Source organism: Trachinotus anak, unplaced genomic scaffold (assembly GCF_046630095.1).
Source record: "Trachinotus anak isolate AG129_WGS33_773 ecotype Australia unplaced genomic scaffold, CSIRO_AGI_Tana_v1 ptg000005l, whole genome shotgun sequence".
In the NCBI taxonomy this organism is placed as follows: domain Eukaryota; kingdom Metazoa; phylum Chordata; class Actinopteri; order Carangiformes; family Carangidae; genus Trachinotus; species Trachinotus anak.
The window spans coordinates 1,281,803-1,308,341 of record NW_027273856.1 but is presented as its reverse complement, the minus strand read 5'-3'; the positions used below and the strand labels follow the sequence as shown (position 1 = coordinate 1,308,341).

General features: G+C 39.3%; 1 protein-coding gene across 6 annotated transcripts in view; it reads left to right on the top strand.

The window, feature by feature from the left end:
- kcnip4a (potassium voltage-gated channel interacting protein 4a) overlaps window positions 1–25,310 on the top strand; it is a 125,978-nt gene extending 100,668 nt beyond the window's left edge. For all 6 annotated transcript variants that reach the window (XM_071477615.1, XM_071477619.1, XM_071477616.1 and 3 more), the window contains 7 exons: window positions 15,222–15,346; window positions 21,606–21,675; window positions 22,249–22,319; window positions 23,068–23,175; window positions 23,813–23,917; window positions 24,015–24,077; window positions 24,163–25,310. In XM_071477615.1, coding sequence (XP_071333716.1) covers window positions 15,222–15,346; window positions 21,606–21,675; window positions 22,249–22,319; window positions 23,068–23,175; window positions 23,813–23,917; window positions 24,015–24,077; window positions 24,163–24,210 — 590 coding nt within the window. In that variant the 3' untranslated portion in view covers window positions 24,211–25,310. The remainder of the gene's footprint in view (window positions 1–15,221; window positions 15,347–21,605; window positions 21,676–22,248; window positions 22,320–23,067; window positions 23,176–23,812; window positions 23,918–24,014; window positions 24,078–24,162) is intronic.
- Window positions 25,311–26,539: the final 1,229 nt, after the last annotated feature.

Here is a 26,539-nt window from a genome sequence, read left to right as displayed (position 1 = left end):
CAAAACCTCCAGGGAAAGTGTTTCACTGAACGTGCACGCTCTGCTTAACATTCATACAGTCAGACATGTTCACAGCTGGGAGCTGCCCACTACGATCTCATCCCTCTACTGCCGGCCACCTGAGCAGCTCCACTGGGACAGGAACTGTACACTCTGATCACTTCTACTGCAAAGATTGTAAGGACTTCAAGCCCGGAAAAATAGTTTGTTAGCTGCCTGTCGCTGCCACTGGCACGCTTCCATGTTGGTGAAATAGATCATAGCATCAGTCCGTGCACAATCACCAGAGCATTGTACTGTGAATATGAGCGAGGCCTGGCAAGCAGAGTAAGAGTAGCCACTTTCAATTTAATCATAAATGTAGTTGAACTGATGTCTGCATGCATTCCTGCAAACCGTGCCCAGGCTAGTATTACAGTTCACTACAGCTGACTAAGTGTGGCCTCAACCTGGCCAGGAAATGACCCCCCCTGTTAGAAATTTTATAGTAGTAAATAGTAGTAAATTTGGACTTTTACTGCAACACAACAAAGGACAAATTTAACTTTTTTTTCTCATACAAAAACTGATCCTTTCCATGTATATGTACATTCCTACTTCTACTCGTACGGCGCAGTCATTAGTGCAAAGTGCTGAGCAAAGCCTCATAGGGTACAGACTAATCATCTGTCACAATGATAAATAATTCTCTTGTTCAGCAGTACACAGCACCAACCCAATACCCCCTCAGTCACACACACACATGCATTCACAAGTTCGCCATTACCCCAACCAGGATGGAACGCCATTTTCTATTATAGGGCGGGATCACAGAGAGTGTCTTAGTGCTGATATTCATCTAACAATGTTCTCGTGTTCTCTGTGTCCTTGATTGGGATTTATGAGCTGGCAGCGGAGAGAGTTAGCGTCAGCGCTGACCTGCCGATTGTCTGTTTTCACTTACTGGAAGATGTTGTGGTATCTATGTACAGGTCACAGCTGTGGTTAGCCAGTGCATGAAGGCTTGAGTTGAACCACAAAATAAATAGATGCAGAGACAACTACAGTTAAACCAAACCTTATATATAATAGAGTTAGACATTATAACCTAAAGTCTAGATCAGCAGAAATGATCACATTTACTTTGAAAGCAATTAATGCACTGTGTTGTTTCACTTACATTTGTTCTAATTTACCAGATATATTGATATTGTCATATCCAATTATATGTGCAGTGATAGAGGATTTTATCTATATTGTTCTTTATGGGATTCCAACATCTCACTGACATTTGTGATGAGTAGATTTAAGTATGAAACAGATCTGCAGTGTTGGTAATTTGATCCATTTGATTCACTTTCCATATTAATGGTCCCCAGAGAACAAATCCTAAGGCTGTCGGTGTCCCCTTGACTTTTCATCTAGTGCCAGTACCTTGGTTTCTTGTCCCCTTTGTTTCGTGCTAATGTTAGGAAATGAACATGCTGAGCTAAAATGGTGAACATGGTTAATATTACGTGCATGCTGATGTTAGCACTTAGCACACACGTAGCCTCTATACAGCCTCTACTTTTACTCTTGTTTAATCAAGGCTAAAGCCAAAACACTCTAGTTAACGCATGTCACATTTTAGTTTTAGTGTTAACGGTCAACCTTGGTCAAGTTTCACCCTGTTGTTCAGAAGTGTCGGATGTAGGAAACGTATGAGGTTCAGTGTCACCTGGCACTTAAAGGGTCACCCGAGGAACGTGGGAAAAAATGCTGAAACAGGTGGCAAAACTTTGCGTTTGTAAAATGACACTTTTGACCAAGCCTGGAACAGCAAAACAAGCCTGTTGAATATTTTTGACACAACATTATAAATGACCTTTCTGCTGTTGTGTGGCATTTGGTTGTGGTCTAGCAGTTCTGACGTGCCTGTCATTGATAATCACATCAAGCGGGTACAAAGCTGACCTATAGTATGAGAATCACTGTTATGTATTGGAGTACAAAGCTGAGTGTTTTAGTGAGTCTTTACTGTTTGTCTTCATTGTCTATACAGGTAATTCTGATGTTGTTTAAAGTAGGCCGGCCAACAGAGAACAATTTGAAACACCGTAAAGTACTGAAGTGTGTTCTTCATTTTGTTAAGTGCAGAAGTGTGTACATTTCCCAAATACACACACACACTGTTTTATAGGCATGGTATAAACTGTGCAGCATCTTTATGATTGTTTTCTTTGTTGAGTCACACATCCATCACTGAAGTTGAGTCAGTAAGTGTTTAGCATCTTTTTCATTATTTCACATGATGCCATTTAAGATCCTGTCCAGTTAATTCAATAGGCAGCATCCATCGTGGAAATAAATCTCATTGTGACTAAAGCGAGCAGCAGGATTTAAAAGATTAAAGTATGGAAACTGACTGAGTTACAGGTAGTGAAGTGTGAGATATTTTGCAAGGCAGCTCCCTGCAAGCTGTAATCGTTCATCCACTTACCAAACCATTTAAAGGACAACAATCAACTGGCCCAATTACCCTTTGGCTATTTTCCAGCTAGCCTATTTAGAGCAGTGACATGATTGACTTAACCTTTGCCTGAGCATCCTAAGTTATTGGTCCCTCTGGTGTCTTTTAAGGAAAAAAGTGCACAGTGGAGGAGCTCATTGAAAGTAAGAGGACTCGTCCTGTCTATTTGAGTCAGAAAAGCAAGGACAAGGATTACTCAAGCAATCAATTTTGATGAAAACATCACAGATAATAAATTCTGAGAGGAGGAGGATGATTGATGCTTCTGAGCCAAGAATCTGATATGGATGATTATAGTGCTTAAAGGCTCCCTGTGGAAGAGGGAGCTGGAGGCAGGTTGTATTCCTAAAGACATATTTAATTATGACCTCTGTGCTATAGCAGTGCAGGGATGCAGCAGCATGTACAGTGTCTCTAAAGCACCAGCTTGAGATACTCTCAGATGTTATTAATTACTTGTTGAGTTCTGTGATAGTCATTAAATCAAATCTCACACAGCAGTGTGCAAATTGTTAGTCATATTGAAATAAGATAATACATAGTTAAAGCTTAAGTGTTGTTATAAAAAGACAAAAAAAAAAAATCAAGTCTTTAATAAACCTTCAACTCTCTCTGGAGCTTTGAAGCTGCATGTGGTATTTATGTTCAACCAAGGCTATACACCAAGTATGCTCATTCAGCATGTTCATGACTTTAATTAGCCAACAAAATGAATAATCATGTGGCCACATGAATGCAGTAACAATATTTTCCATAATTAAGCCAAGGACATAGTTTCTCATGCATAATGCAGTACTCCTTGCCAACAGTATAGCTAATTGCAAATTCTGTGCTTTTCTTCCTGGATGGATTGAATGTACCAGGCTTTATAGTCCCCTCTAATTTCCAAGGCTGAAAAAATGTGTTTGAATGTTGCTTTTGTGAAGTCTGCATAGTGTAGTTTGTTTTTTGATGCCTTTGTTTCCAACTCTACCCAAACTTTGGGTGTATTCATTCCTTAAGCTGATTGAAGATAACATTTCTGATGGAAGGAAAGTGGTGGAAATAGCCTGCAAACTTCAGATGGGTGCACTAATTTCAAGAGAAATGGGACACTGGGATAGAAAGTGCTGACTTAAACCTATGGTGAACTAATCTCGTTACCAGTGACTTCGATAGTATACTGGAACCATTTGCTGTGCTGGGATAAGTTTAGATTTGCACTGATTCTGATAAAATATCATGCATCCTCAGCTGTGAAGCCAGGAAGACTGACAGAATTTAAGAGTCCCAGCACATGAAATAATAATTTGACTTTTCGAAATAATAAAAGATGATAATATAACAAGTTACTGATGCACAAAAAGATACACAGAAAAAATTCAGGAAAAAAAACAAACAAAAAAAACATTATCACTTCAGTTGGATGGTGTTGCCATAAATCATTGTCACAAAAGTGGCTCACAGTGACCTTTTCATTACAATAGCAAGTAAAAGCCTCATTGTTATATGAGTAATTAATCAAGTAATTAAAGAGGTGAGCAGCCCGCTGAGCCAGTTGTGCTCCTCCTTTGTCTTTCCTCTTTGCTTCAGGATGCAGAGGAAGTTAGATTTAAATCAGAATGCTTGTTATGATCTCAGACTCTTTATATGAAATACAAACAGTGAACATCTTGTCATAATAAAATCAATAAATCTACTAATGTAGTTTTCTGTCTGAGTTACTGATGACATTAGTGTGAGTCTCCTGTCAGCAACTGGAATATGGATGACTCATCTGGAAGTGAGTCATAATAACTTGAGTATCTTTTTTTTTTTTGTTTGCCATGAAAGCTCTGAAATTTTTGAGGCTGAAGTGCAGTAAAATGTCCTCCCTTGTTCCACCTTATAATCTTTAAAATGATTGAAGTAGAAAGGGCAGAGAACCTTTCCTTCCAATGCAGAGCAAGGTTTTCTTAGAGACAGACTATTATTGAAACACTTCAAAGTGACAAATGATTGCAATTAAAAGCATAGACTGTTCTTCCCCCAGATTCCAATAAATGCCTCAGTCCTCTGATGGTGTGTCATTATGGCCAGTGTGAGAGCATGCTCTCCCTCATAAAGAACCTTGGCATCCAGTCCCCAGCGCTCCAGTCAGCGCAGTCACTCACACTCAGCTCGGAAAGGACAGCATTTTATCTGTCCGTGTTAAGGCTGAAAAATTAGCTTCTTGAACTTGAAGATACTGACATTTCTTATGTTGCACATCAGTGTCACCGTTAATTGCCATCAGGCAAGAAGCACAGATACAGTAAGTGGAATCCTTTTCCAGGTTGTTTTTTCCGTGAATCTAAGAAAACTCCAACCAACGGCGCATCATCTTTTTCAACATAAGATCACCTGCTGATTCCTGGTCTGAACCGTCCTCATCAGGAATTTGGCACTGTAGTGGCACCAGAGAGTCTGAAGGATTTTTTTTCTATTGAAAAAATGAATCAATAGTTAGTTTCATTGTCACCAAAGGACCAAACAGGGAGAGTACACACATAGATGACATGCTGCACAGAATTTTCCCCATCCCACATTTCTATGATGACTAGAGCTTTGTGTTAGCTCTCCAAAGAAATGGAGAGTCACACTGGTGCTCATAGTTATAAGATTTAGTAGCACTGTCTCCAAAAATTGTCGCAAAATACGACTAAATGGTTGCATTCTGGAGCCTTGGCTAACCTAAAGGGAATCATCAAGGCTACAATCCATTAGGCTGTTTACACAGTTCTATTCCCTGTCTTGTTGGATTCAGATTCATTTGGATCTGCCTTTCATCATTGGCAGTAAAGCAGAAAACTTGGTGTCGTGCTGGTGTCATGTCCCACGATAAGTAAATACATATCTCACCAAAATGCAAATCAGTGTTTTTAATTAGGGCTGTTGCACCGACAACAGTTTTTGGTTTAAAGAGAGGCGTTGCAGTGACCCTGTCTTTCTGTCTATTCCTCAGTCGATTTCACTGCCATTTTTCTGCCTGCCATAAGGAACTGGAGGCTTTTATTAAATAAGAGGAATGACATATTGCTCTCCCTGGCTCCAGTCTTCGGTCTTATTTGTATTTGAGCCCACCAAATGGGAACAAATGGCACATCTGCATCCACCTCCCTCGTTGTCCATCTGATTTATCTGATATAAAACAAGCCTTTCTCATTACACAGTGGGGACTGTGTTTGAATTGCTTTTCTTTTATTGACTTGGATCTGCAGATCTAACACTTGCAGAAGCAGAATAGTAATCAGCAAATGTCCACTGTTGGCAGCTCTGGTACTCTGGATGTCTGCTATAATTTGTTTTCGAGCATTAGAACATATTTGGTGCTACAGAAGGGAATTTATTACACCTCAGGAAAGGCAAAGTCAGCCTTTGCAAAGGAGCTAGATGTTTTATCTCCTGTCTTCAGGAGAATCTGGATATGCAGGCATTATATTTGCTGTTGCAGTTCCATTCACCTTTTCACAGTTCACTCATTTGATATCAGTTATCAGTATTTCTATACAGATTTTTGTTCTGGAGGAGGGTGTAGACAACCATGTGTCCTCTCCAATACACCAGCTTATTTGGACTTGTAGGTTTATGGTAAACAATCAGATCCAACCCCCTTGACACGTACAGTGAAAATGTCAAAACTTCATGCAAGCAAGCAAAGCTGAGAACCTGAGGCAAAAGATGCTGAACTCACAGTATTATTCATTGCCTCCCAGTTTAGACAGAGTTGCAGAGTGTATATCCAGAATTTCCCATTCCAGTGAAGCACAAGTAAAGCAATCTCCTGAGCTTTTTGACAGTTTTAAACTGTAACTGATTTCACATATCTATACAGTGGGGTCTAAAAGTCTGAGACCATTTTCCCAGTCAAGTCAATTGGAAAGTGGTCTTCGTGGACTTTTGGAACTCGCCATATATTAAAGGGTTTTTCATTCAACTGCAGTATTTCCATCTAATCTGGACTTTTGCGAGCAGATGTGTTGTTGACTGAAGCAATAAATCAAAATAGCTAGACTGAAGCAATAAATGAAAATAGATTTGGTATTCTGCTGGGTGACTTGTGCCAGCAATGTTGGTGTAATTCCAGGTCAGCGGGTCAGTTTGATATCCCCCTGGTCTTTTTCTTAATGGGAGGGATCATCCCAGCATGAGTAAACCCCGCCACTGGCTTGGCTTCCAGACACTGCTCATCTGCGTCCTCGTCCCCTGGCTTCCTGGGTGTTAATTTCAGTTAATTGCTAGCTGCCAAGTGTCTGTCACATTTGTCCTTGCTTTGCGAGAAAACAACATTCAGCCTAGGGACTTGGGACATTGGAATGAGGTGTTAAAGTGAACCTGCTGTTTCTGACACAATAAATATTGGGCTTAAGTGTAGCCTCATAGCCCCTGGCTCTTTTGCTGATTGGCTTAGATTTAATTTGGCCAAAAGGCTTTGGCTCTGCACTTGTGTAACTGACCATATGACAATATGACCTTCTGTAAATGCTCTTTGTGTCCACTGTTACTAATACTGAGTTGACCTTTAGAGAGATGCAAGAGTTTATATTCATAAGTGAAAGCGGTATTGACCCGTCTGCATGTGGCAAATCACTAGCTTTGACTTAATTATCAGGCAATTAAACATTCTCTTAATGTTTGTTTTGTTTTTTTGTTTTTTACAGCTATTGATTATGAATTCCGACTCAGTATGAACATGTTTGGGTCTTATTTTGATGGAGTGCAATTTCTGCATTAGCCAGAGCAAATAGCTGTGTTGCAGGTGGAGGTATAATAACAGATGAGTTGATACGTTGAGATTACAACATATCAGAAGTTCTTGTTTATTCATTAATTTATCAATCAATTCATCCATTTAACTGTGATGTTGCAATGAAATTGTACTTTACATGTTGGTGTAAGTCTTTGCTTGTGACAGACACAGCAATTCCCTGATCTGATTTTGACTTTTATACCATCTGTCTCAAGATCTGCAGGAGACAGATTAAGGTGTTAAGAGATTAACACCTGGAAAAAACTGTCTTTGATACCTAGTGTGAGGATAGCAAACATGTTAAAATATTCCAGCATTCACTGTGAGGTCAGAAGTCAGAAAGAGAAAGAGGGTGTTGAGGAAGCAAAGTGGGAGCACTACATGTTTAAATCTTTGTTAAAAACGAGCTCTATTTTATATGTTTGTGCAGCAAATACCTGTGGGTATAGCGGATAGGGAACTCAATAGGGAGTAACCATAGACTATCCCATTTGAGGCCCAGCTCCAAAAAAGTCCCCAAAATGTCCCATAAATATCAGCGGTTCACTGTCCTACAATTCTTTCTCACGACACACTCATTTTAAGACTAGAGTAATGCAAATACAGAAGATGTCAGACCATGACTTTTGTACATATAACTTGAGGGAATATGTTTTTGATTGTATGTTGGTGTCATGTGTTTCCTTGGAATCTCGATGCTGACCAAGTATCCCACCGAATTAGTAACTCTAGGAGCCACTTTGAACTATGAGACAAATGAAAACGTGGAGAGATTGGTGGTCAGCACTTGTGTCCTCTGCCATTTAAAATCACCTACATATGGGGCTTGAAATGTCTCAGAAAATGATTACTGATTAAAATGTGCCTAAAGCAGTAGCAAAATCTGGTACCCAAGAACTTAAACTCCTATTTAAATTTCCCTGAGATAATAAAAGTAATATCAGATTAAAGCCTGAAAGTAACTTGCTGATCATTTCCAACTAATGCTAATGCATTCCTGACTAATGCTTAAATTTTTGCCCCTACATGGACAGCACTGTAGACACCGTGCAGCTCTGTGATGAACTGGATAGATTGGCGTGTGATTGCTTTGTGTTGTATTGCCAGGACTAAGAGCTGCCCATTTTAGGAGTGAGCTCAGGCTGAGATAAGATCAATGTTCAGTTTGGTTCAGGTGTTACGTCTGTCAGGATGGCATGTCATCAGCAGCGGGAGCTTATCGATGGGAAGCCTCACTGTGGTTGCGTCAATCTGATTCATGTCAGTTTTTTTTGACAGGAATGTTCTTACTAATCATCCATAATTCCTAGTCAAACAAGACACGTTCTTATCAGTCATCAGTGATTTACTGCCTCGATGAGAAGCTTTTTTTTATATGTCACCTGCAGCTACGTTGCACTAATTTGTAATAACAGTGTTTCCATAATGGTTAGAAAAGAAACAACCATAAGTCCAATTAAACAGTGCCATTTAAAAATTTCACGGCTTATGTTTGTTGTGAAATTTAACATTTACTTTAATAGCTAAACAAATTACACGGGTAAATTGCCTGTGTTCCTGAAAACGTGCTTATTAAGTGGCTACATGCACCCTTCAAAATGATTGAATGTCTTCCTAGTTATTTTATTCATGTTTGAGCTGTTTATGCATCTACTTCACATCTGTTGCAAATGTTTGATCACAAACACTGCTGACGATGTTGAAGTGTATTTAAATCAAAGGATCTATCTTGTCCATCCTCCAGTTATTTTATGTCGCTTTCCATCCAGTGTTTCCACGACAACGAGTGTTTAAATGTTTGATGCGAGGCTAAGTTTCAGTCACACTAACGGCATGGTGTGTGTGGTTCATGCAGATGAGAAAATGTAAGCATTTTAACACGCTAAACGAAGATGGTGAGCATGGTAAACATACCAGCTAAACGTCAGCATGTTAACATAGTCATTGTGATGCTGGTGTTAGCATGTAGCTCAAAGCACCGCTGTGCCTAAACACAGCCTTACAGAGCTACGAGCATGGCTGTAGACTCTTAGTCTCCTAAATTGAGAGGTTAAACGCTCAGCGTCAAGCTCAGTTTTCGTCACGTTATGTGTTCAATGCTAATTTGCAAATGTTAGCATGCTAATCTGTTCTACAAGACTTAGGCTTTAAATATTAAGTGTCAGGCTAATTGTTTCTTACTAAACACATTAGCACTTTTGTCACTGTAGAAGTTTTGGGTTAATTGAGCTACATTTTCCATTAGCAATTAATTTATTACCTTCTAGAGTCAGCTGACAAAAACAAGTGCGTTAGTGTGTCTTTGATGATCTTTGTGTCACTGTCATAATAGAAGGGTACTTAGGTAATGTTTTCAAACCAAAAGACTATACTTGAACTTTTCCATTATTTAAAGGGGTTTTCACATTACCACTGTGGAAAAAGGCCTTTCTATTCAAAGCATTAAAAGAAACCTAGAGAAGTCACTGAGACTCATTCAATTAGACTAATTCAGCCATTAACTGTAACACAGAGCCATTGTCCAAGTGTGGTCAAAGATCTTTAAACCACTGTTGAAGCTCTATAGGCTCACATGCTGGGTGCTGCTGCCCGTAACACTATCATGTAAACTGTAAGATAAGATAAGTTGTGCTCCACTGGATTCATGGCCTACTTTTGTGAGCCCCGCCTCCTTGGCGCCATGGTGCTAAAGGGACAGAGAGGAGCTAAATTGTATGAGTTAAGACCTTGTCTCAGACACACACGCACACACAGAAACACACACACTTGTGAAAGAGTCATGGTGCCAGTATCATGCACACAGATGTAGCTACTATTTAGAGAGATGGTGAGGAAGTAGAATACTGGGTGTGATGAATGCTGTCAGTGCCTGAAATTAAAAACTATATCAGCCAATTTCACACAGATTAAACCCAGATTTTCCCTGTCATAGATCTATTTAATAATCGTCATTTGAATCGTAAACCAAGTACAAGGCTTTTGCACTTACTCTATTAAATTCATCCATTCCATGTGGTCCCCCAGGCCATTATTTGCCTCTATGTAGCACTTACTATACACACGCCCTCAGAACACAAAGAAGCAGCAAGCTCAGCAGCACTGTTCCTCAAACTGTGTGCTTCAGCACAAGAATTGACCCAAGATTTATTGATTTTACGCTGCCGTCGATGGTTAACTGAACACATTTTAGTTTGTACATGATATAGATTTATCAAATATTTATTAGCCACTCTTTTTTTACTTCATGGACCCAATTGATTTAGGGCTAGTGAGCTTTAACCCTCTAGCTTGATTTTACCTTTGAGATAAATGACTCGTGAATCACAGAGCATGAGGGTGTGTAACAGTTGAACTATGATTGATCCGTCCGACTCATATTGGAGAGAAATATTCTCACATTAATTTTTCAGCCTTTGAGTATTTTTGTGGCCTTGTCAGCTCATTGATAAATTAGATACTGTGAAGTACATGATCTACTGTGTAGTCTACAAAGCTAGTCACACTATGTCCCATGGGAATATAAGATTTTATATATATTTTATATTTTGCTGAGGTATTTTTCTTTGTTTGCAACCCTCAGAGGGTATTCAGTTTCATTCTCTTGTATTGCTGCAGGGCAAAAAGGCCAAGGCAGCTTTGTTACACAGAGGTGGAAATGAATTACATTTTTGATGAGCTGTTCCGTCAGCTACACCCTGCCACTATAGAAGCAGTCATTCAACATTTTTTTCTTTTCAAGGAAGGCAAAAGTACAGCATGACAATATGTATGTATGTGCACGTCATGAGTGAATCAGTAACATGTAAAATGTTTAGACGTTACAGAACTTTCTTGCTTCATAGACTTGATTCTTCAGGACAACAATGCCCATTCATGGTTTTTAGTCAACAAAACAAATGATGCAGCACCAGCAAAACCGTGAACTTTGATCTTTATGGAGAAGGGTACAGGGGCACAGCGCAAGTGCTCTCTACATTATCATACATATACTCAAGCGTCAGATCCCTTTTGTCAATAAACCAAAAGGGCAAACATTAATCAGACAGCTATGACTGCATGCTCTTTTCTTGCCTGATTAAGCGCTGTGTCACTCACGCTGTTTCATTCCATTTTAGAGATCATTTTTAATTGCCTGCATGTTGGTTCAGCTTTCAGTTCTGGTAGTGATAGTGCAGATCATCAGATTTCCCTTTTTCAGCCGTAGAGTTTGCACTGCATCCCAAACTCAGTGTTCAGGTGCTGAAGAATGCACTGAAGCCTGCCCTTGAGCTAGAAAGGATGTCTCTGTGTAGTGCAGTAATGCTTCCAAATACAGCCAGCTTGCTGTCAAGAGTAATATATCTTGGTAAGAAAAGCAACATCTGTCTAGTTCAACCTCAGAGAGGACACTCAGACGTCTCCTCTCCTCTCAGGGAGGAAGGTGTGTGTCAGGCAGGTAACAAGAACAGATGAGAGCTTCCCCGAGTCTCCTCATCCTCCAAATCTCAAAGTTATTGTGTCATTGTAGAGGGTGATGAGAACTGGCCTTAAGCTGACAGCGAGACTGTCAACAGTGTCTTTTATAGCTCACAAATTTGTTGTGCACTGTGATGTTGGTCATTGTGTACACTTTGCCAGTTCTGAGCCAAGAGCTTTTAACCATCTGTTCTTTGTCTGCGCAGTATTTACACTGCGAGGGTGAAAAAGGCTGAGACCACGGCAGATTTTGACTTTGAAACTTTTCTGCCAGGGGTCTTTGCCAGGTTGCTGAAAAATATTTGGCAAGACTTTGAAATTATGCTTTAGACCCACGATGTCAGGCTGCTTTCTATCTCATACTGAGCAGTGTTTCAAATTTATCACATCTGACCAAAATAACACACCAGCCTTGGTAGCTACCATGGGGAGTGAAATATTTCAACAACTATTGGATGGTTTGCCAAAACAGCCTTAGCTGATGAGAATGTCATTAGAACTTTGTGTTTCGTGCTCATTAGCAAATGTTAGCATGCTAACATGTTGAACTAAGATGGTGAACATGGCAAACATTGTACCTGAGAACGTGAGCATGCTGGCATTGTTATTGATAGCATATCAGCATACTGATGCTATGTATGACCCCACGGAGCCGACACCATGTCTGTAGATATGTTGGTTATTTTCATGTAGATGTGTTTTATTTTTTTGTTTGTTTTTTTTTTTTGCTGCAGCCTTGCTACTTGCCCAACTGACTGTGTGGGTGTGTGAATTCAATCATCTCACTCAGTGCACTTTAATAATCAATGGAGTATATACATAAATAAAGAATTTGCATTTATAGATGATAGTGATAGTGATTCATATAGCCAATATGTATCAATATAAGTAGATGTTGATCAGTTGTGGTGTTGCCTCAGGACTTCCCTACTGGTCACCTCATTGAACACACTCACACACCACAGCAACCTTTTCTAGGTATTGTTTTTCTCTTGCGCATTAGTTTTACACTCAGCCATTCTTCTGCTCACAACCAATTTCCTGCTGGACCTCCATTATGTCGCTAGACCAGGTTACAGGTTTATGAGGCACTGTTCACAGCTTCTATTCAATGATGTAGTTGTAACCACTTTGTGCGTTTTTACCCCTGGTTTATTGAGGCCTCTTATGACTCCCATTGGCCATCTTGATGTCAGGTTAACTAGTTGAGCTCTAGCTCTGCTATTATTTTTACCTGCAATTGCAGCCTTGACATTAATTAAGTGCTGATGTGATTGACAAATGGTTTTCAGCACTCGAGGACTCATCTGAACCCCCACAGCTGCCATCAAACCTCACACTAAATTTTTCAGAATAGCCGAGAGCAGGAGGGGAAATGGACTTGTGTGCTTTTAGGCAAGGCTGTGAACTTATTACTGAGTGACTCTCACACTCAAGAGCTGTGCTACATATAACAATAGAGAAGATATTTGTGTATTGTGGTCACCAGTTCAAAGCTTGGATAGACGACCTTTGTTGCAGTGACAGGAGAAAATCATCTCGTCAAGCAGTGTGTTTGGCTGGGTGTGAAAAGAGCAGACACCTGATGTGGTACTGAATTACACCCTGACGTGAGATCACAGGCACCATATCACATTCACAGCCTGTCTTTTACACTGGTGACCTACAGTTCACTAGGAGACTCATTAATAAGTCATGTAACCCAGTGCACTACTTTTTCATGGCTTGCAGTGAAGCTGTATTTATGCTAACATCCTGATGGTGACCACGATAAACATTACCCGCTAAGCATCAACATCGTCATTGCTGTAGTTGGCTAATGTTAGCATTTAGCTCAAAGCCCTGCTGTGCCTGTGTAAAGCTTCACAGATCTGCAATCATGGCTATAGTAAGGCTCTACAGAAGTGCTAGTTGTTAGCCAAATACCAGTTGCTGGTAACTGCTGTAGCAACTCAAGTTAATTCCAGTCCATTTGTGTATGCGCTCATGTTAAGTTTACTTATATCATATGTGGGAAGGCTGACAATTTGAAGAAGTCATCTCTTTCTGCCTTCTGGAGCTGCCTGGTGAAGCTTTAATATGTTGTTGTCCTGAAGAACCAGCTATGAGAGGTAGCCTTATGTCTTTATGAACTTTAATATACCCTCACCTCTTGCATGTCCAATTTGTCCAATCCAAAATGCACTCAGGCTGTCAGTTGCGTGGGTAAGACCTAATGCTGTATTTCCCAGGTTACCCTCAGATTGTCCACAAGCGCGGGGTGAGAGCTCGACTCATGAGGCTCTTTCCATGCTCCACAGCCAAAAAGCCATCCTCCAGTAATCAAAGCAAGTGGCTCTTCCAAGGACCTCTCACTCTCTCTGTCTCTCTCTCTGATGATTTTTCTCTGGTTTTTATCTGTTTTTTTTAGATGTTTTTGCTTTCTGTGGCTTTTCTTGGTAAGGGGCCATACACTCGGTATAGGATTCAGTCACACATGATTGCACAAGCTGAAGTTCAACTACAACATTCATTCTTGCTTTACAGTACATTTCACATAGAACATTTTGCTCTTGTGGTTGTAGAGGTAGACAGATGCTTTTTGGATGTGTGAAATTGTATGATATAATACAAAGATTAGTGTATTTGCTTTGTCCATATTTCCCATAGCTTGTCAAAATGTTTGAACTTTCTCCAAACCTTATTTGCATGTTACAGAATATTGTTATCACATTCATTTGGTGAACACTCATATTGTACATCTGAAGTGAAACAAGGCAGATCAACATAAAGCTACTATTTACACAGCTGTAACTAGTGACTTCTGGACTAATTTCACAGTGAAACCCAAAAGAGGACGGCATATCTCCTGACATCACCTTTGAATGCAAAGCATTAGCTCCATAGCAGCAGGTTAAATGTGGTCTTTTATAAAATGAAGTCTTTTGGCTGTGAGCCACAATAAAACCCTTGGAGCTAATGAGGCATTTAGACACTGTGCCACACTTCAGGTATATGAGAGGCCCTGCGCCAACAAGACAAGTCAAACGCTGTGCAGTGAGGACAGTGTGGTCTGTGACAGGGCCTAGACAGCATCTGCCATCATTACAGCCCCATTAAAAAGTTTCACAGGGTTCAGCTGCCCTCCTTCATGAAGAGGCTCTTTGGCACAAGGACTTCGTTCTGGGGTCTCAATAACACTAATTACCTCTGCTGAAGAGAAGAAGAGGCCGTTCAGATTTTTGTTTGGTTTTGTGTAGCATTTGGAAATAAAAGGACCTGATATAATGAGGAGAAAAAAGGCTTCAAAATTGATTCACTTGAATGGATTTTCTTTGTTATTTAGAAGGTTACCTAGAATTTGTGGCCATGTCATGCCAAAATGTGGCATTTTGGATAGAGAAGCTGCAAATGTCCAGGTTTATTTGCTTAGCTCTTGGTGATATTTGGTGGTCTAATGGGATGTCTCCATTTCTTGCCTCAAAAATGTTAATTAGCAAAGACTCCTAGCATCTGCTCACATCTGACCTTCTTCCTCCTCCTCTCCAGACAGCGTTGAAGATGAGCTTGAACTATCTGCAGTCCGCCATCGCCCTGAGGGCCTGGAACAGCTTGAAGCCCAGACACGTTTCTCCCGCAAGGAGCTACAAATCCTTTACCGCGGCTTCAAGAATGTAAGTGACCGGGCTGCCATGCAGCCTCAGTACCATATATAATGTACAGCTCAGTGGGCTTTGTTCTCTCCCAGACACCTCTCTCTCTCTTGAACATCAAAACCTTGTTTTTTTGCTTGATTATATTTGATTTATTCTTTTATAACCTTCTGTAGTTGATGGGGGTGTATCTACTCAAGTCTCCCCAAACAACTCAATTTCGTCAAGTTCACATTCTCTATTCAGCTGCACACTGCCTGTGTAGCAATAAAATAATATTCAAGCGTTTAAGAAACATTATTCTGCTGAATCATCTGCATCTTGCACTAAATGCTATCAAGTCAAATTGTGCTTAGCGCAGGAAACTGGAATTTCTGTACATTGTTCATTGTGCCAGGGATAATTAGGTCATTACTCGAACCGATTCAGGAAGATTACTGATGAGATATCCAGTTCATGCTCCTCGAGAGCAGCCCGCATAAAGCCACCTGACTTCATTGTCACCTCTAGTGTGAGGCGTAATGAGATGACCCAGAATTAACTCAACCCAAATTGTCTGGCAATGAAAGAGAGGGACATAGCGAGAGTCCTGTGATAGTGAAATTCCCATGAGGCTTCAGTTTCCTGTTGAGCCTGCACTGTGCTCCACCCAAGTCCCTGCAAAGCCTGCCCATTAGTCTGCTTCCACTTGAGACAGAGTAAGAGGTAAGAAGTGGACTAATGAGGCCTTTAATTTGTGCCACACATTTTGCCTGACTTCCTATAATGCTGAGGGAGTGGGTATTTCATATGTTTATAGACACATTCTCCTTTTTTTTTTTTTTTTTACATCATAGATTTTCCATTTTATTTTTAGCCACATTAGCAGCGCAGCTCTAGGTATGGCAATATCATATGCTATCATGTACTCATATACTATCATATTACTGTAGTTGGTCAGTCAGAAGTTGTGCCACTTCTTTGGTGTCAGACTTTTCACTTATCGAACGAAATATCTTAATGTCTACAAGATGTTTGGCACAAAAGTTTGAAAATGCTTCAACAACTAGTTGATGGATTGCAACAAAGTTAGGTGCAGGCATTCGGGTTCCCCCCAGGATGAATTCTAGTAACTTTGTTGATCCCCCTGATTTTTCATTTATCTCGAAGCACCACTGTGTCTGTGTCTATGTTAGCATCACTGGAGATTTTAGTTTTGTTTTTTAATAATAGGAATAAACTTACTTTACATTTTATTCTTAAGTTACTCATCTTAGATGTTGAGGCAGAGGTCCAAATTGGACAAAGAGAAGAGTCATGGCACTTAAATTAAAAAGCTTTTGTGCATCACTAAGTCCATAGTGAAGCAAATTTTTTTTAAACTATCAGGGTCAAACAGCTCGTCTCTGCTTTGCCTCATACCTGTGACATTGGCAGAATAAAGGTAAAGCTTTTAAGGCCAGTCAAACTAATTGAAGCTGGCATGGGTCCCATGATGAGAAATCTGGCCCTTTGTCCTTGGTGTCCAGGGTTTCGAATTGAATCAAATGCATCTAATGCAGGTGACAGGATGACCCTCATTTGTCTTGACAACAAACTTTACGAGTCGTTCACTTGTAGCGCAGGTGCTCAAACTGGAACTTTGTCTTAGATCCAGCAATATGTCCAACAGGGACCAAAACACAAACACTGGGGCCCTGTCTTGCTCTTAAATTGGAATTTGAGCAAAGGTCAATCAAAAGGTATGACAGAATCCATTGTTTCATAAATTCCTTGACCCCAGACTACAGGAAATAACACAATATTATCCTCATGTCTGGCGAAATCTTCTGGGCTTTCACAGTTTACAGTCCAGGGTATTGCCTCAGGCATCAGATTAAGATCTCACAGTTTCTATTCCATCAGTGATGATGCCTCTGTTCACAGGTTTATTTCATTCCCCGCACTGCTTATTGCTGCACCGCTTCACGAGTCTCAGAAAGGAATTTCATGCCTGGCTGGTTTTGCATTTCATAGATTGTATTTGTGATCTTTATTTTCATGGATGGGCTAATTTTACAAGCATATCAAATGACTACAAATACATTTTCTGACCTCTAACTCTGTCTGATGAGACTGGCACTGAATAATGTGCAAAATGGAACAATATCCAGGGGGAAATGTGAACTACACCCTAATTTACACAACATGCCACTTACATTATTCCAATTGCTCTTTGCCCATTATTTTAGTTTTGATCTAGAGATGGATAAACAAATGTTTAGATTTGAAAAAATCCAATAAGAAATGGGACATAAAGACATAGAAAATAATATATGCACCTTGACCATAACCTTGTATGTTAAAAAATGTAGGAGTGGGTGAGGAATGAGAGACTTATTATTAGAAGAAAAGAGAAACAAGTTTGATCAGCACAAATTCCAGTAGCAGCCATGCTACGTACCTACGATGCCTAGCTTAAGTATGTACATTTTAAACATAAAAATCCAAATGACAATCATTTTATGTCCTTAATTTGGTCGTTTGTTCGTCTATCAGAGCTTCACTGATGCAGAGAAAAACTCTTTCCCAAAAGCTTGATATTAATGACCTACACTTTCCCATTCAAGTGACTGATACTACTGTATATGTAAAGAACAGTGTCTGACTGAAGGTCAGATTTTTAACTAATAGTTTATCCTGATGGGACCTAAAGGGAGTTATCAAGCAAGTGCAACTATTTAAGTAAACTTTAAATTGAATTGCAGGGGCAGTGTGGTGTGCGTGTCCTCATTCTCAATTGAAAAACGACCTCCATTGCCAATGTCATCATGAGGCTAAAACAAAATCACAAAATTTTACTGACCTTTAATTTTCCCTTAGATTTGTGAGGATGAGTTAACAAGGTTAAAAGAAGAAGCTGACTTGGAACACAGCCATTCGTATATTAGTGTCCCACTTAATCAGTATGTTGGTCGGGTTGACATCTGTAATTGCCCATCTGTATACAGACACACACAAACACACACACACACACACTCACGGGCGTGCACAGACTCTACAAGTGAAGTGAAATGACATGTTTTAAAAATCCCCTTCTGCTCCCTTTAAGCACTTAATTACAAGACATTTCCTTGCGCTGCTTCAACAAAAGGTTGACTGTTGACAGCCCATTCGGTGCAATGTTGTAGAACATAAACAATGCTCTAATTAACAGAGGCTCTATTAAAACAACAAAGAAATACTGTCTGTGTCAAGTGCACATAGATGTTGTGGAGCAATTTTGCTTTTGGAGTGGTTATATTTGATATTCCCTCAGTGCTAAACATCTCTGTATTCTTTGCAAGAATACGGTGCTTGAAATTGTTCATTGAACTGAGAGACATTTAGGTAAATACCAATGAATCACTGGAAAATAAATTTTGTCCCCGGCCAAGAAATAGCCCCGCACACAACCGCCTGTAAAAATGTGTTATATAAATAATGATTTTAAATGTTTTCATATGAAATGATCTTTAGGAACAGTACAAATGTTGAAAAAGGCCTATCACTACAGTAAGCCAAGGAAGAGAACTTTTATGTTGTTGCCACCCATACCACTTAGCCGCCAGACCATAAACATACTTGTTTGCGCACTAGAATTTAACATTCATAGCAAAACCTGGGGTATCGCAATGGTTAGCTTGTTAGCAACAGAAAGAATTTAAAGGAAAGAAAATTTGAGCTTCCCCAGCTTTCAATTTAATCCTGAATGTTAAGTCATTAGAATTAAAAATAAAAAGTGCACTGAAAACGTATTATTTGGCCTCCATACGGGGTCGGATGTGGGCTGCCAACATTTTGAAGAAAAGGTTGGGAACGTCTGATTTAACTCAAGAGAGGGAAAGACTTTCACAATGATATACCCCAAAATTTTGAACTTATTAATTTCAAACGGCTTGAATAGTTTTCACACTCTATGACACTATGGCGAGTATAGATACTACTTAGTCTGTCGACTATGAAGAATAGTTTTGTCCATGCTACATCCTTTGGATCCATACACAGTTACATCCATCCATTACATTTCGTGTAATCAGGTCACAAAAGTATTATTTTGAGACAAGCTTGTTCTCATTCTGTCTCCCTAACTCCCCCAGAATTATTGACCTCACCTCACCCCACAAGATATGCAACTGGGTCTGTGTGACAACAGGAGAAGTGTGTCAGGGGACTCATGCAGACAACCATGCAGCATCGTCTTAGCTTCTAACACAAAGCGCCTGTTTGAAGCAAGACAACAAGGTTTCATCTTTATTTTCTCACCCCTTCAGCTCTGCTTTCCAAAGTGGCTGTTCAGAGGTGGTCACAAGAATGATCATATCATTATATTAGGAAACCCAGTGTGTCCTGTGATTCTTATTTGCTCCCTCAAACTGAGAAAAGTGTTTTGAGAAAATCTCATAGAACAAATAACTGGCTGCAGCAAACCATCTCAAGTTTAGTTCCTGAAAACAAAAATGCAGTGGTTCTTGAATCAAATTGATTGTTTTAGAAATTAAACTTTCAGATAGAGGTAGAAGTGCCTTAGGTATATTTTCATTGTTTGTCTGATTGTCTGATTTCTGATGAAACTGTGTCAGAGAGATGTTCATGTTATTGTATCCACCCCATGTACCATCTGTTCCTTATCTTTGATTTCCTACAACAACCTCCAATGGGTTATTTTCTTCTATAAAACCGCCAGACACATGTGCCTCCTAGTTCGGAAATTGTCTATAGGGCGGGGCATTTCCTCTTTTTCCAAATTCAATATCCTGTAGAGTGTACGGCATACAGCCTCACATCAACCAGAAACTGAACCTGCAAAAGTACCTGCTTTTATCACCACACTGCTCTGAGCAAGGTCGTCCTCCATGTCTTTGGCTGGCTCTTTTCTTTGAAAAGAAATCCGTGTTGCAAGTCTTATATAAGAGTATTCAGTCTTCTCCACTGAATGCTACCAGACAACTACAGGTGGGTGACTTTGAATGGCTTTGGACAAGATTTCTATTGAGGCTTGGATGGTTCACAGGTTTAATACAATCAAACTGAGCATGAGTCTATCTGCTACACGCCGTCTGTGAAACTGAAAGCACTGCTCTGAAACAAAATGATGCTACAACAAAGTGAGACCTTTCTAAATGCATCTTTCCCCAAATTCAATGCAATTTTGATTCACAAAGTCAACACTTCCTTTTCCTTGATCATAAAACTGTGTAGAGTCACATTATAGACTAAACTGTAAACACATTTCACAGTTACAAAACTGTGGACTGAGAATTTATTTTCCATGACAAATGCATTATAATTTGTAGGCCTACATGTGTAAGACAGTTGAGCAAGAATAATGAAAAACCTGAAACGACATCATTGTTATGTATATTTTAAAGAAAATGAACACTTTCCCATACAGTTACATATGGACTGTGGATTCCACTTTAATGCTCTTTGAGCAGAGACAGGACAGAAACGGAAAGTGTGCTCACTGATTCATCTGCACTGTTTGTGTTGGCAAGACATCAGCCTGATACCTGCAGACAGCAAGCTGGCTAGCGCTAGCTCAGTGGCAGGGACAGACTCAATAAAGTAGAATCCCAACACCATTTAGTCAACTTCCACAGCTAAACATCTCATCGTATCAATCTAAGCTCAGATCAGTGTGCAGGGTCTTTTTTTCAGTTCATCCCCACCTCTAGATTTGTTACGCAATAGTCAGAGTTAGCTAGCCATCCTGAGTCGTGAGAGTCCTATAAACTGCAACAGGTACAAAAGACCGTAATTTTTAATGTCAAGGTTCACGAGACTCGTGACCCAAGGGGGCAAATGCAAAAATCAATCATGGGATTTTAAGAATTGATTTTGGATACTTTAAATAAAAATCAAGACTAGCTGGAAAATCGTGTCAGTCCTACACTGATGTCACAGTGTACTTGACACATCCACAAGTACATCACTGAACCAAGGTGGGAAGTTCAAACACTGGACGTCAGCAAAAACAAGATTGACTTTGAAAAAAAAAGAGTGTTTTACCAAGGTCGTGGCTGAGTGGCACAGTGGCAGGCTGGCTTGATTTCACTCACCAAAAGTTTAAATAAAGTTTTAATACATAAACATAAACATTTTTCTTCTATGATTTTTCCTACAAAAAAGGTAAAAATTCAGAATACTGAAGTTTAAATACTGGGCTTAAGATGTCTCCTACACTGAAAACTTTTCGGTATGTTTGTGCACTGCCCTTTTAAAAAACCTTAATATGGTGGGAGGCTTTAATATAGATGCTGAATGTCCTTTTGTCTTGCAGGAATGTCCCAGTGGAGTTGTCAACGAAGAAACCTTTAAGGACATCTACTCACAGTTCTTCCCACAAGGAGGTTTGTGCCCATTTGTGCTTTGTTTTTTTCCAGCTTGTGTTGCCTCTTATAGCTGTTTCTTATCTCCTCTGTTTGCTGGACTGACACTGATTGTCTTTCATTCATGTTTACAAAAATTGTCCTCCCAAAGTCTAAAGCACTTCAAGTTAAAGTTCCATCAAAGCAAAGGGACAGTGAGAGACAATAGAAGAAAGCAGCTTGTATTTATACAGCCAGGGGTTGCTCACTGTTGGATCTCATCATTATGCAAACATTCTGCCCAAGGAAACAGAGAGAAAACATTAGGAGGCTTTGATATATCTGTTCAGAGAGAAAAAAGGCAGAGCAGTAAATATAATGGCTCACCACACAGTAAACAATGATAGAGCTCTTAGCTTTAAGCTTATTGTTCTTTTCTCTTGTTATGGAGAAAAAAATATCTGAACATTATTTTTTCTTTGAGGTTGTTAAGAAAATATACAGAACTTCCCTTTGAACCATTTTCCTGTTTGCAGTGGGTGTGACTGCTGAATCGAGCTTTAATCATGGCAGATTCTGTCTTTAATTTCACGTCTATGTTTTTTCTCTTCATAGATGCTTCAACATATGCACATTTCCTGTTCAATGCATTTGACACAGATCACAATGGCTCTGTGAGTTTTGAGGTAAGCCAAGTATTTTCATCTTCTTTCTGTCAAAAGGGTTAGATTTATTGGTTTGACTAGATGTGGGGTTTCCCTTTCCTACAGGAAAAGGTAAAAAATATCTCCTCAAATCTCCTCATATCACATATCAAGAATGGACATTTTGTCCATTTCAAAAGAAGTAAACTCCATCCAGCATTAAAAACTCCAACAAAAGAACTTAACATTTTCAACACTGCAAGCCTCTAAGGCATTGCAAAGGAGCATTATGTAACCTGCAACCCCAATAATTTGAATTTAGCCCAAGCAAGTCTACTTCAGATGCTATCAACATGTGATTAATATTTATGAAGGGCATCATTTTGCTTATTAGGACAGAAAAGCTGTCGTTACTCCAAACCAAAGCTTCACTTGCTTGCATGCAGTCCTTTCGGTTCAAACGTACGGAGATTCCCCAAGGGCTGACACAGATTATGAGATGGCTAATAATTTGAATAGCGAGGTATTTTTGATTCATCGTGTCTGCACTCTTGCTGTTTCATCATTAGGCTCTAATTGATACCTGGTATAATATCCTTGCAAAAATGTTAATACATCAAGTGTGCACATTGAGCATTATTTTTACTTTACTTTTACTGGTTGTTTACTTGTTTTTGCTTATAGGTTTTCAAGTACTTGTTGTTTACAAAATGATTTGAAATGAAATGAACGAAAGTTTTTAAAAGTGTGTATCTTATACAAATGTCAGTGCCTCTTGTCTTCACTGCAGGATTTTGTTATGGGACTCTCTATTCTTCTGCGAGGCACAGTCCAGGAAAAACTCAACTGGGCTTTCAACCTTTATGATATCAATAAAGATGGATATATAACTAAAGAGGTATGTCCCTTCAAACACTGCCGACACAAATATTCTCCTTTTTTATGTACTCTGGCTTCAACCATGTCCATTAGCCAATTAGCTTTCACACTTGTGGTATATACTGTGTATTTGTGCAGGTATTTTATAACAATCCATAAAATAGTTCTCAACACATTTTACTAAAAGCTAAAATGTCAGCCTCATGGTGCCAGGAGATCACCGAAGTCAGCAAGTCCATCCCCTGAGGACCATCAATGTCATGGCAATCCATCCAATGGCTGTTGTGATATTTGTCTGGACTTAAGTGGTGGACCAACTAAGAAACTGTATTATCCCTGCAGCCATGCTGCTAGTTTGCCTAAAAACTGAAAATGACATTTCTCCCTATTACTTTGGATAATCCACAAACCTCACTGTTGATAGTTTTAATATTCGCCAAGAGTAACGGGGCCGTTTTAAATGTCATTTTTCAAATCTTAGAACACCACATGAAATTTCATTCACTTCACTTATATTGCGTTCTCAGCAGAAATCTCTGAGAGGGATGCTTCAAAACCTCACCACATACAGTTAAACCAAAATTATCTGCATCAGGGGTAAGTGAGGAAAGTTCTTTTCTGTAATATGGATGAACTGACCCTTTTCTGTGTCACAGGAAATGCTGGACATCATGAAGGCCATCTACGACATGATGGGAAAATGCACATACCCTGTCCTCAAAGAGGAGACGCCTCGTCAGCATGTAGAAGTATTCTTTCAGGCAAGTCTGAGGCTGGCAGCAGCCACAGCTCTGTACAGTAAAGAGGCTTTCACAGACCTCCTTTATTTATCATCTTTATCTCCTCTGTCTCCAACAGAAGATGGATAAGAATAAAGATGGAGTGGTTACCATAGACGAGTTCATCGACTGCTGCCAAAATGTAAGCCGCATACCCCGACACATCTGTTCCCACTGCTGTTGGCACACTTGCACTTTCTCATTACATTGTGTCTTTCTGTCTGCAGGATGAAAACATCATGCGATCAATGCACCTCTTTGAAAATGTTCTTTAACTTCGGGCTGAGTGTGGAGGCTTTGGAAAAGAACATCATCTTTAGCTTGGCCCAATAACTGACTTGGAGTCATACTGTGTACAGTGTGCTATGCAGACTTTTGACCATAGATAAAATATTGTTCATTACTGTGGGCCACAAGTAGGAGTAAGCAGTATGGTGTGAACACTCTGGAATTAGTTGACTATTCAACATTTTATTGAATAAGTTGGATAAATTTATATAATAAAAAGGAGAGAGAAATTGTTTTTGCAGCTATGGCTGAATTTTCAAAATGAAGACATCTCAACTTATAGGGTTATTTCCACCATCTGTCTCTGGAGTGTCTGTCTATCTGATCAACAGTGAGTTCTGCAACCTGTGTTCGCCTCCAACAATATAAACACACTGGGAATAGGAGAGTTCTGATGAAAGCCTCTTCTGTTGCCTTTCTCTGTTGCAGCCTTGACTCATTTTATTTACTGCCAAGTGAAATCACTGTGACTTTTTACAGCATCAAAAAAAAAGAAAAAAAAAACCTGAAGAAAGTATCTGAGTTAACTTCATATTGGTCTCTTCTCAGCTCTCGATTCCAGAGTGTTCTTACCCCGGCGTAGCTAACCATTGTGGTCTGTCTTTTTGTTCATTGAAGGAAGCATTTAGAGAAAAAAACACACACACACACACACACACATTGTACCATTTTAAATTGTATATACTATAGATAAAGCTAAAGATAAGAACTCTATGAGAAACTTTTCAATTTTGTTCATGTTTACTTGCCAACTAGAATGAGACAACACAAGGATTGTATTGATGTCAAAATCGGACCATGATATCGATGGTTTGTCTACAGAAGCACACAGGTAGCTATATTTACCATGAGTATAACATTAGATGATATCTTTGTCATAAAATAAATGCTGCTTTCAGTGTATTTCATTTAACCCTATGTATGTATATTCCCTGTAAAGTAAACCATCTATCAATATGTTTTTATTTAGTTTTTGAAACACTGTTTAGTTTACACTAAGCAGTGTTTGAGGTTATTTATATGGTATTATGGTCATTGTACAAAAGATTGTCAGTTGTACAGTATTAAAATGAGAATACGCTCTTGAGTGAATTTCAGGTCTTTAGATTTGTTCATGTAATTCACAGTTTTTTAAGAATGGACAGCAGGGTTTGCTTGTTGATACAAACTTTGTATGATACTCATTATTGTTGGGTTCTTGGTTCATTTGCTTCCTGCTGTTTCCCTCCTCCTCATCCCGTGGGCTAGAGTCCAGCTGCCGACACCTATTCAGCCTGATTGGTTCCTGCTGTCTCTGAGTAAAGCATTGATTGGCCCCAAATGTGAGGAAACACAAGGCATGCTGGGTAGAAGTCTTACTCACTCACTGCCTCTCGTTCCTTGGAAACTACTGGATCTCTGAGAGAAGTGTCTGGACATTATGTAAGTAAGTTGGTGAGCGTTTCAGTCTGTTCGATGTTGGGTATAGGAAGTATCCATCAAACCAGCCGGAAATCTGACCTTTACTTGACGATTGGATGATGTGCAGTTAATATTTGAAGCGTTTGACAGTTTATTATGTTGTTTTTCATTCAAAGTGTTCATCCAGCATGTCGATACACTGTATTCCCAGAAACTGCAGTCACTCTATAAAAAAATCTCCTCAGTGAGGCATGTTGGTTATCCATCAATTTAGTTTAGTTAAAAAAAAAAAAAAAAAATTCACAGTTGTCTTTTTACTCATGTTAGTGGAGGTTATGTGTATATTTTCCATCAAGGAAAGCATCAGACCTGCCATTTCCCCCTTGATTTGTGTTTGTGTGCCTTAGTGTTTCTAAAACTGTACTTACATGTTTGGTTTTTATTCTCTGTATGTTTATGAAAAAGTAACTGCATTTATTGGAGAACAAATCCCTATGATGTTACTCTGTTTTAAACACCCCGATGGAGACTCACTACTTTCTGAAATTATTAAGGCATTTTTACATTTCTTCTGTAAAGACTGTCCAAAGCTTCAAAGTCTTATCTCTTATAAGAATGAGAAAATAAAATATGCACCACAAACTTCCAAATATGTGTGATTTTAGAGGGAGAATGTTTTGTAGTACTGTGATGGTCACAGTATTGATTTCCAGTTCCCAAATTCTGCAATTCATGCAGAAAAACTGCACAGTGTAAACTAACTTATTTGGAGCAAGAATAATGAAATCTGCAATCATGAGATTTGTCTAAACAGTTGCACAGACACACCAACTATACACTCAGAAATGTTTTCATGTGGATCAGTTTATGTGTGTGGTGTAATAAGAAATCATTTATTATCCAGCCAAAGCAGAG